Below are 11,484 nucleotides of genomic sequence, written 5' to 3'. Positions count from 1 at the left end.
GGTCGGGCGGGTCAGGACTCGGATGCGTGCCCCGGTGTGACACCGTTTCGCACCGGGTACCGCAGCCTGCCGGAGCTGCCGCGGAGAGCTCCCGGGTACGCCCTATGGCGCGGTGACGTCACGCCCTGAAGGTCGCACCGCCCTTCGCGGCCCCGCCATACGCTACGTGCGATTCCCCCTGACCGCCAGCTTCGCGCATGCGCCGCTCGGGGAGGAGGCGGGGCTGGGCCGGCTGCGTCGGTCGCGCGCTGCAGCGGCGTGAGGAGAGAGAGAGCGAGAGCGCGCGCGCGCCGGTCAGCCCGCCCCTGTCTCCCGCCTCGCCGCCGCTCCGCCATGGCCGCCTATCGCCTCGTCCTCGTCCGCCACGGGGAGAGCGCGTGGAACCTGGAGAACCGCTTCAGCGGCTGGTACGATGCCGATCTCAGCCCCGCCGGGCAGCAAGAGGCGCGGCGCGGCGGCGAGGCCCTCCGAGGTACCGGTGACCGGGGAAGAGGGAGGGTGTGGGGGGGGTGATGTGTGGATTAAGGTGTGTGGGGGGGGTGGGGATGTGCGGCCGCCTCGGGCCTCGTGAGGAGGGTTTGGGGTCCTCCGATGCCGGGGGGTGTTCTCTGGTGCTGGGGCGGGACTTTAGTACCGAAGGGGGAGTATCAGGTAACGGGGCGGGGGGGGCGGTTCTCCGTTACCGGTCACGTCCCTGCCATCCGTGCCCGGTAGCCGCGCGGTGCGGCTGCCATGCTCGGCACCTCGCGGGCTGCGTAAGGCCCGGCTCTAACCTCCCCGGTGTCGCCCCCCCCCCCCGCCCCGTTCCTTCTTGTTCCAGATGCCGGCTATGAGTTCGACATCTGCTTCACCTCGGTGCAGAAACGGGCCATCCGCACTCTCTGGACCGTCCTGGATGCCATCGATCAGATGTGGTTACCCGTTATCCGAACCTGGCGCCTGAATGAGAGGCACTACGGGGCTCTCACGGGATTGAACAAGGCTGAGACGGCGGCGAAGCACGGTGAGGCACAGGTGAAGATCTGGAGGCGCTCGTATGACATCCCTCCGCCTCCCATGCAGTCCGATCACCCCTTCTACAGCACCATCTCCAAGGTAAGACCCGTTGCTCTTAGTCCGCCTTGCTGGAAGCTCGTAAAAGACACATTAGGTCCCTGCAGGGTGATGTGGCTTCCTCCACAAGGTCTCCTCTGTCTCTGTTGCAGCAGCCAGGTGATTGCACATGATGCTCATTGGCTTTGGGCTGTTCGTCCCACTCCTTCCCAGGGGAGTTGAAGCCCTGGGCATTGCACAGACAGATTCAAACCGGAAGGGATGATATCTCTGTTAATGATTATTCCCATGACCTGTGCATGGAGGTTTATTCTGGTGTCTTTGCCCAGAGCAAGCGACATGTGGCTTTCCCTGGGAGGGGCTCAGCCCTGATTGCAGCCTCAGGCTGCTAACATGCTGCTATGCTTCCAAGCCTGTCTAGTGGGTGCTCAGGTGGAGAATTTAGGGGAGGGACAAAGGCCTTGCCACTGCCTTCCCGCACTGCTTGGGTGCACTGGGCTGCTGCATGATCGTGGCTTTTTCCCCAGGACCGTCGCTATGCTGACCTGACAGAGGACCAGCTGCCAACATGTGAGAGCTTGAAGGACACCATTGCCCGGGCTCTGCCTTTCTGGAATGAGGAAATCGTCCCGCAGATCAAAGAGGGCAAGCGAGTCCTTATTGCTGCCCATGGCAACAGCCTGCGTGGGATTGTCAAGCACCTGGAAGGTACATCAGCCCTGCAGGGATATCACGAGGGTCTCCCCTGGTGCGAGCAGGGCCACAAGTAACAGCCCATCTGTGTTTGCAGGTATGTCAGAAGAGGCCATCATGGAGCTGAACCTGCCCACTGGCATCCCCATTGTCTATGAGCTGGACAAGAACCTGAAACCTGTCAAGCCCATGCAGTTCCTGGGGGATGAGGAGACAGTGCGCAAGGCCATGGAGGCCGTTGCTGCTCAGGGCAAGGTCAAGAAGTGAGAGCAGGCAGCAGGCTATTAAGTAGTAGAGGCCCCCACCCCCTCCTCCCCTCTGTGCACACCCCTCACAGCTGTAGGAACTTGGAGCTGCAGAACTGGAGCAGCTCCCCAGGATTAGCCCTATTCCCTCGGGACCAGGCTCCCCTCTGCAGACAGCTTGGGGTGAGGGGCTGTGTGTGGAGGGCTGTGTGAAAGGGAGTGCTGGTTCTGTCAGGCAGCAGCCACACATCTCTCCTTGAAAAGATCCCAGCCCTCGGGCCCTGTCTGCAGGGGGACGTGCTGAGCGATCCCTTGCTGTGCCAGGCTTCTCTGCTTTGCTTCCTGGCAGCTCTTGTCCCCCGGTTACTGTTGCTTGGTTTAGTCATCCTGGGAGCAGTGGGGTGAGCGCAGCGTAGGCAGCAACCAAAGTGGGGACCCCATCCCCTTGTGGGTTTGGGACTGGGATGTGTGGATGCTGAAGGGATTGTGTTTTGGTGCAAGTGGTACTTGTGACCCTGGACGTAGCCCTGCCAGCCCCTGCTTTAACTTATTGCCTCTGGACAAGGGCGAGGGAGCCTGTCGGCCGGAGGTTCGTGCCCACCACATACTTCCCCCAGCTGAAGCCCATCCCAGTCCTGCTAGTGAAGCAGATGTCATTGTCCCCACCTCACCTGCGTGTACGTGGCCCTGTTGCTGTGGCCTCCCCCTCTGCCCATGCCACAAGCCTGGGGCCACGGGGGGGGGCCTGTAACTGTCCAACGTTAACAGCTGTCTTGTTCCACTTCAATAAAGGAGTAATGCGCAATAACGGGGAGTCTGAGCATTGCTGTGCCTGGGTGGGTGCGGCTCCCTCCCTGTCCAGCACCACGTGTGTGTGAGGCAGCAGTTGGGAACCAAGCTCAGCTCCGCAATCCCGCCCGAGGGTGACACCCAGCCCTCATGCTGTGGGTTTAGGCCACACCCAGAGGCAACGGGCAGGAGGATACGCAGGGCCCTGGGCTGAGCACAGCTGCCCCGCACCAGTTACTGGGGTAGGGCAGGGAGGAGAGCTGCTCCCTGTGTGTGGAAGCCTGGTGAAGTGAATGCCCAGAGCTCTGGGTTGTTCACATCACTGCAGCAGCACCACTGGGCTGGGAACACGTGCATCTTCATGGCATGGTACTGTGAAAGCTGCCCCATAGCAGCTCCCCTATGAGTGCCAGAGCAGCGCCTGTGCAGCCCCAGCCACACCTCTGGGCTGTAAGTGGTCACAGCACAGAGCTCTCAAAAAATATTTATTATCTGAAAATTGATTCTGCCAGCAAGGGCCTGGCTGGTGCACCTCCCTGGCCCGGGGCTGCTCTGGCCCTACAGCCCCTCATCCGGCAGGTCCCCTCGCGGCTGCTAGGTCTGCAGGAACTCAGGCTGCACGCGGGCCACCTTACGGAATTCCTTGGTGTGTGTCCGTGGGCACTGCATCTCACACCAGCTGATGGGCACCATCTGCATCCCTGGGATGCCACATGTCAGGGTTCCGCTTCCTGAAATCATGCTCCTCCACGTGGAAAGGGAGGAGGAAAGGCAGACAGGAAGCAGCACTGCCATATCCCTACCTGCATCGCTGCGTGCTGCCACCACACCCAGCTCATTCTCTGCTGTGGTCAGGAGGTAGTTGGACTGTGAGTCCCCCAGCGAGATCTGGTCAGACACGGGTTAAGGGAAAGGCCCCCCAGAGGAGATTCCAAACCCCCTGTCCCTGGCAGTAAGAGGAAAGGATACGACTTTGGCCAGGACTATGTCACCAGGGCGGAAACTCTTGTACACTTCCACCTGCACGGGAGAGAGCAGGCAGAAAGGCTCAGTGTGTCAGGGTGCTTGTCAGCAGCAGGACAGGTGCCCCCCACCAGCAGAAAGCAGGGCAGCCGCAGCAGCACAGCCACAGGCAGCACCTCACTGACCTTATCTTTCTCTGTGGCTCGAATATCTTCTTTCCTGAAAAAGGAAACAGAGGGATCTGAGTGGCAGAGAGTGAAGGCAACTCTGCAGCCTGCAGCAGGAGCTGCCCAGGCCTCCCTGGGTGCTCCCAGGACACCTTGGATTCCTGCCCAGTGCTCAGGGCAAAGATCCTGCCAGGGCAGCTGCTGCACTGCCCAGAAAAGCCTTCCCCCTCCCTAAGGATGGGACACTTGGACCCCATCTCATGAGGAACCATCCCTCTCCCTACCGTATGGTCCCCCGGAAGATGGATTTCAGTGGTGTGGAGCCGATGTACAGGATGTGCACCTTGGCAAAGCGAGAGTTAATGCTGCAAACCTGCCAGGAGGAAAATGGGAATCAGTGCCAGCAAAAGCCTGCTCTCACCCTGGAGAGCAGGGGAACAGGGAAAGGGCAGGGTACAGGCAGGACAGGCCTGTATGTGGGGAGCGCATGTCTCACTCTGCCTCCTCCTCATGACCAAACAAGCAGTGGAGATAGGATGCCCAGTGAGGAAGACGATACTTGTTCAACTCAAGACACGTGAATAAGGCAAAGACCTACTGTGATCCCAGCCCCTCTCCCACCATAGGCAAACTAATGCCTGGTCAGTGCCACCCTTTCTCCAAGCTGTCCCAGGCACTGCCCTCCATACAAAGAGCTGTGGAAGGGAGAGCAAAGGAAAACCTCCCTTCAGCCCACCTCAGGCAGGCACCATTGCGAGGGAGGTGTCCCCCCCATGCCAATATCTGGCTCCTTTGATAGTAAGGGACCCAAGGGTGCCAGCAGGCTCCCTCTGCCCTGCTGGGGGTTCTGACAAGCTCAGGGGCTCCTCATCTCACCCCAAACGTGCGAACAAAGACTTCAGTTTGCCACCACAGTGCACTCTGTCACCCTACCTTGCATGTCACCACGACTCCCACGTCGGGCAGGAGCTGGGGGTCACTGTCTCTCACCACAGACACAACGGGCAGCTGCAGGGCAGCGGACACAAGGGTTAGCTTGGGGCACAGGATAACAGCAGGCACGGGCCAAATCCCATCGGAGCCCAATGGGAAGGGGCCGCGCGGCCTCAGTGCCCAGCAGCCGGCTCCGGGGCCGAGCTCCATGCGCCGCTCCGTGCTCACCCCGCTCTCCTCGCTCGTCTTCTCCACGCACCCAGCCAGCGAGGAGAAGATGAACCCGTGCCGGGTGTAGGTCCCGCTGCCAGCCGTGGCCTCCTCCGCGCTGCACAGCCGCTCGCCTAAGGGGCGAGCCCACACTGCCAGGGAACCTCCCGCGCCGGCGGCCCAGGCCCCGCACCGCCCATGCCCGCTCCCGGCCGGCCCAACGCGGCGGGGCAGCGCTGCTCCGGGGGGGGCAACCCCCTTCCCACAGCCTCGGCCTCTCCATACTCCTCCCCCGGGCCACCCCGGCCTGGGCACCCCGCAGCTCCAGGGCCCCCCCTCTCCTCACCCGCACTCACCGGGGACACAGAGCCGCTCCGGAGTATCCATATTCGCGTCCGGGAGCGCACCTGGAGAAAACCCTCACCCTATTGGTCCTCGGAGTCAATGCTGCGATCTAAGCGGCGCAGCTATTGGTCCTTCCCTACCCGTGAGCGCGCTGCCCGCTGGGAGTTGTATGCCAGCGCCGGCTGCGGCCGCGTTCCAGCATGCTCGGCGCGCAGGCGCAGTGCGCGGGTCGGCGGGCGCTGCCCGTGTGCTGTGGAGCGGCGGGCGGCGGGCATGGAGGCGGCGGGCGGCGGGCGGCGGGCGGCAGGTCTGCTCCGGGCCGGTGGGACCGGGAGGGGACCGGGCCTGCAGGGGGCTGGGCGGGCCGGCAGGCACCGCAGGGGTGGGATCTATCGCCCCGGGGATGCTGTAGGTCTGGAAGGGCCGGAGTGCTGCAGGGCACTGGATCCGGGTGTTGTGGGGCTGGATGCAGTGTGGCTGAGGGTTTGTGCTGTTGGTGTAGGCAGCCTTTGCGTGATGGGGTTGGGTGCCACAGAGCGGCTTTGCCTCCGTGCTGTGGGTGCTGGGTGCCACAGGAGGGTGCCACTGGGTTGCGTGGCTCTGGCAGGAGCAGTGCCTGCGGTAGGGCCGAATCTGAGGTTTCCCTCCCCCCCCCGGGCTGTGGTCTTGGTTATGCTGGTGGTTGCTCAGTGCCCCACTGGGATGTGGGGAGGGCCGAGGGCTGGAGCCCCCAGGGCTCACTGAGCTAGGGAGGGTGCCTGGCCCTGCTGGAGCCTCACACCTGCGGCTGTGCTGCTGTCTGCAGGCAGGTGCCTGGGAACAGAGCCGGGTCCTGCCCTGGGGCTGGTTTCCTCCTCTGTGGGCTCTCTGCTCAGCAGCTGCTGTAGGGGAGGAAGCTGTCCGAGGGGCAGGGAGCTGCTCTGTGTTTGGAGGGATCTGCTGCTGCTGCAGCACTTTCTGCTGTCACACTGACAGCACAGGGACATGTGCCACCCAAGGGCGGCACAGCAGGAAGTTGTTGCTCTGCTTTTCACCTGATGTGTTCCAGAGTCAAGGGGAAACATGGGGAAGGGGGTGTCACTGGGGTTTGCATATCCCACCTCTCCCTTACCAGGGCACAGGAAACCTGGGCAGGAGCCATTTCTGTGACCCGGGGTGGGCTGCTGGGTCTGGTGCCCTTGTGTCCGGCTGCTCCCAGCCTTGGGTCAGCCCCACGTGTGTCTGGCAGGGCAGAGAGGAGCCCTTCGCTCCTTTGGACAGCCCATTGGGATGCTGCAGCTCTTGCGTTGACCCTTCCTGCTGCTCCCTGTGCAGTGGATATGGCAGCACAGGGAGCTGATCCCCGCTGAGAGGACTCCGTGGTGTGGCAGCACTGCCTGGCACTGTGCCGAGGTGAACACTTGGCCCAGGCTCAGAACGTGCCTTGGCAGGACCCCGGGGCAGCCTCGCTGCTTAATATTGATGGGCAGTGCCTGCCCGGAGGCCTGGGGGCCCCGGCCCTGCAGATCACTTTCCCTGCTTATGGGCTGGATCGGGTTCCTCCTCATTCCCAGTGCAGCTCTTGAGTGGGATGAGGGGCTCCACAGACAGGGGAGCACTGCAGAGCATCGCCTTGGCCTGGAGCTGCCCTTTGCTGGTACATGGTCCAAGGTGGATGGGGAAGGAGAAGGCACTGGGACTCTCAGTAGGGCAGGGTGGCCTCTGCAGGTTGATCCAGAGGTTGTGGAACAGCATACAGGCCTTGCTTTTTGGTGATGAGGAGGGGGACTAGGAGAGATAGAGTAATATTGGTCCAGCTTTTCCACATACATCTTGTTCGGGTTCCCCCATTCCTGACCTGTTGGGAAGGGCTGGGTCTGGGATCATCCCTGGAACTGGCCCAGCATCATGGATGCTCTGGTGCCTTCTCTGGTTTCCCCTGAGTCAGACTCTCCGTGTCGCTGCCCCGGCCCCCTCCCCGCTGGGAAACACGAGATGAGACTAGAGAACACCTGAGCCCAGACACCGAGGGGCCTGTGCCCCCTGCTCCGTGCACAGAGCAGAGGTGTCCCAGCCGCAGCAGCCTCACAGTCTCCAGGAGCCCGGGCTCAGCTCCCCCTGCTCTGCATCCTTGTGCCGGGTGAAGGACAGGCCCCTGCTGTGCTGTGTGGCTGCCACCAGCACATCCTGGAGGGGCAGGAGGGCCTGCTCACGCTGAGCTGTCCCCGCAGGTGTGGTGCGGCAGGGATGAGGAGCCGGCAGCGCGTGTTTGCGGCGGCAATGCGCCTCCTGCTCCGGTGCCTGCGGCTGGGCCGGCGGCGGCGGTGCACGCTGGTGCGGCAGGCGGAGCAGCTCTGGCGCTACGGGCACCTCTGCCTCCGCTCCCTGCTCTACAACTCCTTCACCAATGGCGATGTGGTGCTTGACTCCCTCTTTGAGCCCATCTACTGGCTGGTGGACCACGTCACCCGGTGGTTCGGCGTGGTGAGTACCCTCACCGGGCTCTGGGGACTGGGATGAGCGTGATTCTGGGGCATCCGGGCCTCAGGGCTGCCTGTGCCCCAGGCAGGAAGGAAGTGGGACCTCAGTGTGTTGTTTTGATTGGTTTCCTGTGGCTGCATCCTGCCGGTGCCTCTCCCCATGGCAGCAGGGAACAGACACTGCACACTGTGGTGACAACAGCCCCCATTCACACAGGTGTTTGTGGCACTGGTGATCGGGCTGACGAGCTCCGTCGTGGCCATCGTGTACATCTGCCTCCTGCCCGTCATCCTGCAGACCTACACCCCTGCCTGGATCTGCTGGCACCTCGCCTACGGACACTGGAACCTCATCATGATCATCTTCCACTACTACATGGCCATCACCACCTCACCTGGGCATCCACCACAGGTGAGACACCAGCCAGCAGTGCAGCCTCTCCTGGTTGGGCACAGCTGCAGACATTCACTGGGAACAGCTAAACCAGCCTGGTGTTGTTGCAGGCTGCATACGGATAGGAGCAGCCAGGCTGGGTGAGGAGGTGGTGGTGCGGTCAAAGGGGAGGTGAAGAGCAGGGAAAATGGGATGGTTGCAGGGCTTGGGTGCACAAATCTCTTCTGACCTGTGCACAGGCCAAGGATGATCTCACCGGCGTCTCCATCTGCAGGAAATGCATTGCTCCCAAGCCTGCTCGCACCCACCACTGCAGCATCTGCAACAGGTAGGGCCCAACACAGCACTCAGGGCAGCCTCTGGGACCCCTCTCCTTGCCCCCTGCCACACTGAGAGATGGGGTCCCCCTCCCATCTGCTCCGCTGGCTTCTTGCCTCATCTCTCACACAGCCTGCAGGGCTGGGGGCTGCCTGCCCCCTCCCAAACACAGTGCTTGTGCTGACACTGGTGCTGCTCTCCTCCCTCCCAGGTGTGTGCTGAAGATGGACCACCACTGCCGTATCCTTTCACGGTACTAACCCATGGCACTCTCCTAGGGGAGCTGACCCTGCTTCCCCCTTCTCTCCCTGTCCTGCACCTCTCCTGAGTCAGCCAGCACAGGGAAGGATGCTGGGGGCTGGGCCCAGAAGAACGACCCTGGTCCCTGGGGTGGATTTGGACCCATGTACTGTCACAGTTACATACCCTTAATGCCAGAGGCAGCCTGGCTGAACAACTGTGTGGGACACTACAACCACCGCTATTTCTTCTCCTTTTGCCTGTTCATGACCATGGGCTGCATCTACTGCAGCATCAGTGGCTGGGAGATGTTCCGGGATGCCTATGCAGCCATTGAGGTGAGCCAGCAGCCCCCAGCCCTCACCCTGCCATGCACCGGGGCTGCCCAGGCTGAGCTTGCAGCACAGGGCTGGCCAGGCCTGGCCGTGTTGTTTCCTCTCTCCTTCCTCCTGTGAGGCCCCCAGCTGCCCTGGTCCTGTGGCGGGTGAGGGGGAAAGGCCCCTCCTCTGAGACACGTAACGGGTGTCCTGTTTTCCACCCCCTAGAGAATGAAACTGCTTGAGAAGGAGAGACTGCAGGTGGCTGTCAACCAGGTGGGACATCCCAGCCCCACAGATGCTGCAAACAGCATGGAGCAGAGCTGCCCTGCTGGTTGGGTCCTGCTTGGGGCCCTGCTCTGAGTGAGCACCCTGCAGCCAGAACCAGCCCCTGAGCTTACCTCGTGTGTCAGAGAGCTGGGGCTGGTCGGGCAGCTCTGCTACAGGCACTGCCTCCAGCAGCTTGGGCTCTGCTTCCCTGTGCACCCAGCTCCCGGGGGCTTTGACTGGTGGCAGCTGCTTGGCATGCACTTCTCAGGCCCTGCTGCCCTGGGGAAGCTGCAGCAGTGCATACATTTCACCTTGAGCATCTGGTGTGGTGTCCTGACCAGTCCCTGCCCTTTACCTCCAGCACCCTGCTTCTCACTGGTGTGCCAGCTTTCATGTGTCTCATGCCTGTCTCGGGCTGCCTCCCCATCACCCTGGCTGTTGTGTTTGGTTCCAGCTGCCCAAGCTCTGTGTCAAGGAGGGGTGGAGCAGTTCCCATCTGGCTTCAAGCTGCAAAGCAGTCTGGGTAACTCCTCTCTCTCTGATCCTTTTTCAGACATACTACCAGACCCCACCACCCACCTTCTCCTTCCGCCAGCGAGCTTTCCACAAGAGCGTGGTCTATGTCTGGGTCCTGTGCAGGTAAGGGGGCCCAGGGCAAAGTGTGGGGGGAAGCAGTGTGCCAGGCCCCCTGCCCCATGACACTGCTCACCCTCTGCCTCCCTGGAGCTCTTGCACCAGCCTCCCTGCCCTGCCAGCTCTTAGGCCACTGAGAAGGAGGGATTTTGGGTCTCCCACAGGGGTGTAGACGTGCTGACCCACTTATGCAGTTATGGGTGCAGGGAGGCAGCCTCAGCCCTGTGGCACCAGGGAGGGGAACCTTGTGTGCAGCCCGCTGTCCCTTGCCATCCCCAGCTCGGTGGCGTTGGCCTTGGGAGCCCTGACGCTGTGGCACGCTGCTCTCATCACCCGCGGGGAAACCAGCATCGAGCGGCACATCAACAAGAAGGAGAGGCAGAGGCTGCAGAAAAAGGGCAAGGTGAGCACAGCCTGCAGAGCAGGGGCGTGGCCAGGCCGCAGCCAGACCTGATGTGTGTCCCCTTGGCCTGCAGCTCTTCAGGAACCCCTACAGTTATGGCAGCTGGGATAACTGGAAGGTGTTCCTGGGTGTGGACGTGCCAAGGTAAAGATACAGGGAAGTCCCTGCCTGGGAGGGTGGTGACTCAGCATCATGTGGGGGTACCAGGACACCAGGGCTCTGCTTGGGCAGAGCAGGACAGTGAACATCCCATGCTGTGTGCTGCTCTGGGCTGTGCAAAGCATGGAGGACCTGGGCATCAGCTGCCCTATGGCTCCTCACTCCTGCCCCTTGGCAAGCTCTGGTGTACCCAGCACCATTTTGCCCAAGGAGTTGTGGCTGAGGAGCTCAGTCAGCACTGCAACTCAGGGCCACGGCTCACAGCCCTGGCTTGGCTCTGCAGAGCTGAGAAGCACCAACACTTGTTTTCGTCTCTTCTCCTGACAGGCACTGGCTCACCCGTGTCCTGCTGCCCTCTCCTCACCTGCCCCACGGGACAGGCCTGAGCTGGGACCTGCCTCCCTGTGTGGCCAAGCAGCGTGCGCCGCTCCTGTCCATCTGAGGCCTGGGTGCTGTGGACGTCCCTCCCCGCAGGCAGGGGAGCATACAGGGGACCCGCTCAGCCACTGCAGCTCCCTTGGATCCGAGCACCAGGTGGAAGGTGGGTGCTAGCACACATTGCTCAAAGGAGCCACAGCAAATACTGGACAATGCTGGTGCAAAGACGCTGCTCTCGGGGCTCCCTGGAGGCTGCAGGCAGCCCGGGAAAGGCGGCAGGGCTGCTGCTGCCCGCTCCAGCTGAGGGGGCTGCCCTCAGAGCACAGGTACAGGCCAGCACATGGCAGAGCTCAGCTCTCTGGCAGGGCTGGGCATGGAGGATGCACCCCTGGTCCTGAGCACTCCCCAGGAGTCTTTTTAAGACCATTCAATAAATACTGGATTTTTAAAGGAAGCCTGGCTCTCTTCCCTGGTGGGAGGCACAGAATTCTGGGGATAAGGGAGGAGAAGGACCC

The 11,484-nt window shown here is 62.1% G+C and overlaps 3 protein-coding genes across 4 annotated transcripts; 2 read left to right on the top strand and 1 right to left on the bottom strand.

Annotated features, from left to right (window-relative positions):
• Nucleotides 1-211: 211 nt before the first annotated feature.
• PGAM1 (phosphoglycerate mutase 1) lies at nucleotides 212-2,799 on the top strand. The gene is made up of 4 exons (XM_062610487.1): nucleotides 212-472; nucleotides 821-1,095; nucleotides 1,581-1,761; nucleotides 1,844-2,799. The coding sequence occupies exons 1-4, from the start codon at nucleotides 334-336 to the stop codon at nucleotides 2,011-2,013; spliced, it is 765 nt and encodes a 254-aa protein (XP_062466471.1). The 5' UTR covers nucleotides 212-333; the 3' UTR covers nucleotides 2,014-2,799.
• Nucleotides 2,800-3,285: 486 nt separating this feature from the next.
• EXOSC1 (exosome component 1) lies at nucleotides 3,286-5,440 on the bottom strand. Its single transcript, XM_062610492.1, has 8 exons — nucleotides 5,410-5,440; nucleotides 5,072-5,340; nucleotides 4,844-4,918; nucleotides 4,195-4,283; nucleotides 3,929-3,962; nucleotides 3,750-3,800; nucleotides 3,584-3,668; nucleotides 3,286-3,481 (listed from the first exon to the last, which is right to left on the bottom strand). Exons 1-8 carry the CDS (start codon nucleotides 5,438-5,440, stop codon nucleotides 3,375-3,377), a joined length of 741 nt encoding a protein of 246 aa, XP_062466476.1. The 3' UTR covers nucleotides 3,286-3,374.
• Nucleotides 5,441-5,620: 180 nt separating this feature from the next.
• Nucleotides 5,621-11,421, top strand: ZDHHC16 (zinc finger DHHC-type palmitoyltransferase 16). 2 transcript variants are annotated; one of them, XM_062610483.1, is made up of 11 exons: nucleotides 5,621-5,705; nucleotides 7,609-7,861; nucleotides 8,075-8,269; nucleotides 8,491-8,579; nucleotides 8,781-8,809; nucleotides 9,014-9,147; nucleotides 9,355-9,402; nucleotides 9,950-10,035; nucleotides 10,309-10,432; nucleotides 10,506-10,576; nucleotides 10,919-11,421. In XM_062610483.1, the coding sequence occupies exons 2-11, from the start codon at nucleotides 7,625-7,627 to the stop codon at nucleotides 11,031-11,033; spliced, it is 1,128 nt and encodes a 375-aa protein (XP_062466467.1). In that variant the 5' UTR covers nucleotides 5,621-5,705; nucleotides 7,609-7,624; the 3' UTR covers nucleotides 11,034-11,421. The 2 variants fall into 2 exon arrangements, with proteins under 2 accessions (XP_062466467.1, XP_062466468.1); XM_062610484.1 differs by lacking the exon at nucleotides 9,355-9,402.
• Nucleotides 11,422-11,484: the final 63 nt, after the last annotated feature.

This window comes from Pezoporus occidentalis, unplaced genomic scaffold (genome assembly GCF_034315485.1).
Source record: "Pezoporus occidentalis ecotype Australia unplaced genomic scaffold, CSIRO_AGI_Poc_V1 ctg147, whole genome shotgun sequence".
Classification (NCBI taxonomy): domain Eukaryota; kingdom Metazoa; phylum Chordata; class Aves; order Psittaciformes; family Psittacidae; genus Pezoporus; species Pezoporus occidentalis.
Note: the sequence above shows the minus strand (reverse complement) of the source record. Positions and strands in the feature narration are given on the sequence as shown.

Bases quoted from the DNA above. Each gene is read 5' to 3' on its own strand.
- PGAM1 (XM_062610487.1), top strand. From the start codon at position 334: ATGGCCGCCTATCGCCTCGTCCTCGTCCGCCACGGGGAGAGCGCGTGG. The intron at 1,096-1,580 runs GTAAGACCCGTT...CTTTTTCCCCAG, and splicing joins TCTACAGCACCATCTCCAAG to GACCGTCGCTATGCTGACCT. The intron at 1,762-1,843 runs GTACATCAGCCC...CTGTGTTTGCAG, and splicing joins GATTGTCAAGCACCTGGAAG to GTATGTCAGAAGAGGCCATC.
- ZDHHC16 (XM_062610483.1), top strand. From the start codon at position 7,625: ATGAGGAGCCGGCAGCGCGTGTTTGCGGCGGCAATGCGCCTCCTGCTC. The intron at 8,270-8,490 runs GTGAGACACCAG...ACCTGTGCACAG, and splicing joins CACCTGGGCATCCACCACAG to GCCAAGGATGATCTCACCGG. The intron at 9,148-9,354 runs GTGAGCCAGCAG...TCCACCCCCTAG, and splicing joins ATGCCTATGCAGCCATTGAG to AGAATGAAACTGCTTGAGAA.
- EXOSC1 (XM_062610492.1), bottom strand. From the start codon at position 5,440: ATGGATACTCCGGAGCGGCTCTGTGTCCCCG. The intron at 3,963-4,194 runs GTAGGGAGAGGG...TTCCTTTTTCAG, and splicing joins ATCTTCCGGGGGACCATACG to GAAAGAAGATATTCGAGCCA. The intron at 3,801-3,928 runs GTCAGTGAGGTG...TCTCCCGTGCAG, and splicing joins GAGCCACAGAGAAAGATAAG to GTGGAAGTGTACAAGAGTTT.